This window comes from Musca vetustissima, unplaced genomic scaffold (assembly GCF_032173495.1).
Source record: "Musca vetustissima isolate MV318-11 ecotype Yass unplaced genomic scaffold, APGP_CSIRO_Mvet_v1 utg23195, whole genome shotgun sequence".
Taxonomy (NCBI): Eukaryota; Metazoa; Arthropoda; class Insecta; order Diptera; family Muscidae; genus Musca; species Musca vetustissima.
In genome coordinates, this window is record NW_026889733.1 from 8,025 (window position 1) to 12,878 (window position 4,854).

The 4,854-nt window shown below is 38.1% G+C and overlaps 1 protein-coding gene across 1 annotated transcript; it reads right to left on the bottom strand.

Annotated features, from left to right (window-relative positions):
* Positions 1-3,179: 3,179 nt before the first annotated feature.
* On the bottom strand, positions 3,180-3,797 carry LOC133337357 (homeobox protein E60-like; the record flags this gene model as incomplete). The annotated part of the gene is made up of 2 exons (XM_061545587.1): positions 3,180-3,482; positions 3,598-3,797. Coding segments are annotated over 2 exons (497 nt in total), but the record flags the coding sequence as incomplete, so codon positions are not given.
* Positions 3,798-4,854: the final 1,057 nt, after the last annotated feature.

Sequence of the window (4,854 nt, forward strand, 5' to 3'; positions counted from 1 at the left end):
AATTAAGGACCGTAGTATCTAAAAACGTGAAGAACTTTAAAACGTGCTAAGTCGACTTAGCATACTATGGTTCGGAGGCGTCGATATGTATCCTTACAATTGTGTGTCAATGTTCCCTCGAAGGAACAATGTAATTTCAATCAGACACCCGTTCGAAATACATTTGGAAGCTATGGCTGCGTCTGCACCAATTTCAACGAAAAGCAATAACGTCATTCAAGTCCCAATTTGATACGTTGTGCAAAATTTCGTGTTAATCGGGCAAACATTAGGAGTTTAGTGCACCATTTATGTAAAATCGGACGAAAATATATATGGGAGCTATATCTAAATTTGTACCGATTTTCCAGAAATTTAGCACTTATCATTCTAGACCCTATTCATTATTCTATGCCAAATTTCGTGCAAATCGAAATATATATGGGGACTTTGGTACACCATTTTCATTAAATCGGACGAAAATATATATGGGAGCTATATCTAAATCTGAACCGATTTTCACGAAACTTAACACCCATCATTCTACTCAATTCTGTGCGCTGTGCCAAATTCCATGCAAATCTAAAGATATATAGTTACTTTGGTGCACCGTATACCTTAAATCGGACGAAAATATATATGGGAGCTATATCTAAATCTGAACCGATTCTCATGAAATTCAACACACGTCTTTCTAGGATATATGGGGACTTTGGATCCCCTTTTACATAAAATCGGGCGAAACTATATATGGAAGCTATATCTAAATCTGAACCGATTTGAACCGAAACTTAAAACACAACATTCTACACTCAATTCAGAACGCTGTGCCAAATTTCATGCGAATTTATAATTATCATTTCCCCCAATTATCATTTCCCCCTATAATTATCATTTCCCCCATATATGTATGTTGCTTTCCAAAAACTAGGCAGCAGGAATTCATGTTTTTCGGTTAGAAAATGTGCCTAAAACCGTTATATCGGAGCTAAAAAATTTACTTTTCGTCGACAGCCCAATCCGTTCAGAGGTGCTTAGAGCCATGTCTGCGTTCGGCATTTCTGCAAAATAGGCTATGCATTATAACTTTAAGTGACACAAGGTCAGCAGTTAAAGTCGGAAAGGACCTCTCGCAGCCCTTCAATACCGAACGAGGATTCATGAAAGGTTACAGTTTGCCGTGTGACCTGTTTAACAAATGTGTACAGAAATCCAGAGGAGAATTGTGTTGGTCAACATATGCTACTATGGTCTGTGTAAGCGACTCAAAAGCAAGGCCACATTTCGCCAGACCAAACGCACACTCTACATGGATCTGATACACTTTTGTATGGATCTTAAGCATGGGTACTTGCGCAAGCAGATGAGGCAGCTTTTGGGGTGTTTGAGGGAAAAAATTCCGAAAGATCTATGGGCCGAACTGCGTCGAAGGTGAACATCGCCGTCGAATGAACCATGAGCTATACCATCTATTCTCGGACATAGTCACACGGATCGAGCTGCAGCAACTACTTTGGCTAGGTCGTGTTGTGAGAGCAATTCCAAGTGCTTGTTCATGCAGAAGGGGAATACCACGAATCCGATGGAAAGATCAAGTATAAGACTACATCTCCGAACATGGTTTTTCCAATTGGATGGAATGTGCACAAGACTGACGCGCTTGGAAATCTTTTTTAAGCTCGGCTTATGAAACAACCGTTCTGTCACAAGCCAGCTATATAAGTACTTTGTGTGCAAAATACATGGGCTGGTGGATGCAATCGCTTAATTCGACCAAAAATGGATTCATATTATATCCGCAAATAAAATATTGGGTTTAAACTTATACACCAATGTCTGCGATAATTCAAGACGTATCCTTTTAATTTAGAACCCGTGAGCGGAGCAGTAAAGTCGGACGGGCCCGACCGACCATATGAAACGCTACACAACTGCCACGAAAATCTAACTTTCTGTGGTTCTATATTCTGAGCATGGGCAATATTTCGCGATATTTGCACCCTATTGACCGATTAGAGGTCAACAAATATTACTAATATTCAGAGCATCCCTTATAATTACTTGTCCAGATTCCCTTCACCGTGGTCTGTGTTGTAATGTTCGGCTTTCAATTGTGACCTATAGCTCGATTCGAAAAAAAAAACACAAAAAATTAAGTTTTCGGTCCACTTCATCCCAATATTATTATCTGATTATCACCAAAAATTATAGGCGTTGTCCTTGACCATACCTGGATCCTCATGAAAAATTTCAAAGTGATCAGCGCTATATTTCCGCCCTCTAGTGTAGTAATGGGTTGCTAAATAATATATGAATACGTAAGCACCTGTAAATATTTACATGTAACTCCCACATCCGAGTACATACGACAATTTAATTGGCATCAACTTAAAGGTCAACCACTTCTCTTTGATATACTATCAACTTTTGGGGTCTAGGTCCTTCAGGGGTAAATCTATACGCTATAGAATATAAATTTTGTAATTTTTCACACAAAAGTCAGTTCACCTGCTAAATATTGACCGATTTTTATCAAAACAGGCATGCTTATTCTTTGTCCCGATGCCCTTCTCCATGTAACAATTCGCGTTGTTTGGGCCATAATTGCGGCCTCTGGAGCGACCAGAAAATCCGACAAAAATAAAGTTTTTGGCCCATTTCATCACCTAAATATTAACCGATCTTTACCAAAAACAATAGGGGTCTTCAATGGCTAGAATCCATCCTACATGCAAAATTTCGTGAAAATTGGTCCATATATATATATATATATATATATATTACCCTGACAACATAGTTGTGTAGGGTATAAGAAGTGTAGGAAATTGCAGGTATTTTTTACCATTTTAAAACGTTTACCATTTTAAAAAATATCACTGTTAATATTTCCCAACAAAAATCTACAAATTTTTAATTTTATTTTCAAAAAAAAAAAAAAAAAAAAAAACATCAAATAAATGGAAGTCTCAATAAAATGTTCAAATAACTTCCTTAAACATTATATCTAATATTGCTTGTTCGCATTTAAATAGAGAGAAACATCAGCAGTTGTATACCATACAACGGCTTTTGGGCAAGGGAGCATTTTTATTTTGTTATTGTTTTTTTTTTACAGAAATTCAACTAACAAATTTAAATCTATAACTAATCCCTATCAATAAATTATTTACACCAGTTTATATGATTTTGTACAAAATAACGAACTTTTAAGATGATACCGCACTGGCGGCTGGTTGTGTCAGATTATTGTTATTGGCCGCCTTCTCTCGTTCCTGCAGCTCTTGTAATTCTTCTTCTTCGCGGGTCAATGGTATTGTCGAATGATTGTACAGGCCCTGGGCCATAAGTTGCAGAGCAAGGGGATTTTTGACACCGCTGGATTTTTTCAATTTGGCACGTTTATTTTGAAACCAAATTTTTATTTGAGCCTCATTGAGACCCAGCTCAGAACTTAGCTGTTGTCGGCGTTTTTCGGTCAGATAGCGATTTTCATTGAATTCGTGCTGTAATGAAAACACAAGGGGAAGAAAAACAATTCTTTATTGTGTTGAATTTTAAAATATAGACAAATATTTAATTATGTCTTATTAATGTTTTTATTAGCTTCGCAATGCCTACCTTCAGTCTTGCTAATTGCGAACCACTAAATGCTGTACGCGGTCGTTTATCTTCTGATGATGATGAGGATGATGTCGTCGATGTAGCTCCCGCTGCCGCACCCGTTGTTGAGCCTGTGCTGCCTGCGCTAGCTGTGCCGGATGGTGAGTTGGCTTTTTCATTTGGTCCAGTGGTTTTCTTAGGTTTTCGCACTCGTGGACCTAGATAATTTCATTTCATTGCAAAAGAGAAGGGAGAAAACAATTAGAATTTGTTACGTTAAAGGAAAACAGCACATAAAAATTCCTTAAAGCAAATAAAACAAAAAATAATTGCACCACAATGACTGGGCCAGTCCAGTCTACTGTGTAAATTTTGTGTGTTTGGACTTAATTCATTTTCACATTTATACTGCATCACCGAATCAACCGAATGGTTTAGAATGGATGCAGGAGTAGTCCACACCACACCCATAAATTTTATTTGGAAACATTACACGTTTTGTCCATTCATTCATACAGTCTGTGTTGGTCGTTCGTTGTTTAACGCTTCCGCTCAGAGATTCCACATGCCCCTTCCTCTTTTAAAGATTTATGTGAAGTTTTGAAAATTATACGCAAAAACTTTTCGGTGTCGAATTTTTCACCGGTAGTTAGTCATTGCATTATTTTAGACAAACGAACACATTCATCTCTATATCCACCCCCATTATTTTTAAGTGTGTGAATTAATAGAAGTGACAGAAAAATAAGGGAGATAGATGTGATAATCTGAAGCTCCTTGAAAAATTATACGTTAAAATTCTACGCCTTCTAACCTTAAATAACGATAAAGCTTAAAACGGGAGCTTTATAAAGGTATATATAGGTGAAGAAGAGCTCTATAGAGGTCCGTATAGGTGAAGAAGAGCTCTATAGAGGTCAGTATAGGTGAAGAAGAGCTCTATAGAGGTCAGTATAGGTGACGAGGAGCTTTATAGAGGTATATATAGGTGAAGAGGAGCTCTACAGAGGTCCGTATAGGTGAAGAGGAGCTCTATAGAGGTCCGTATAGGTGAGGAGGAGCTCTATAGAGGTCCGTATAGGGGAAGAGGAGCTCTATAGAGGTCGGTATAGGTGAAGAGGAGCTCTATAGAGGTCCGTATAGGTGAAGAGGAGCTCTATAGAGGTCCGTATAGGTGAAGAGGAGCTCTATAGAGGTCCGTATAGGTGAAGAGGAGCTCCATAGAGATCCTTCTCCTGTCCTACAGATATTTATAGATCCCCTCTTAACCTATAC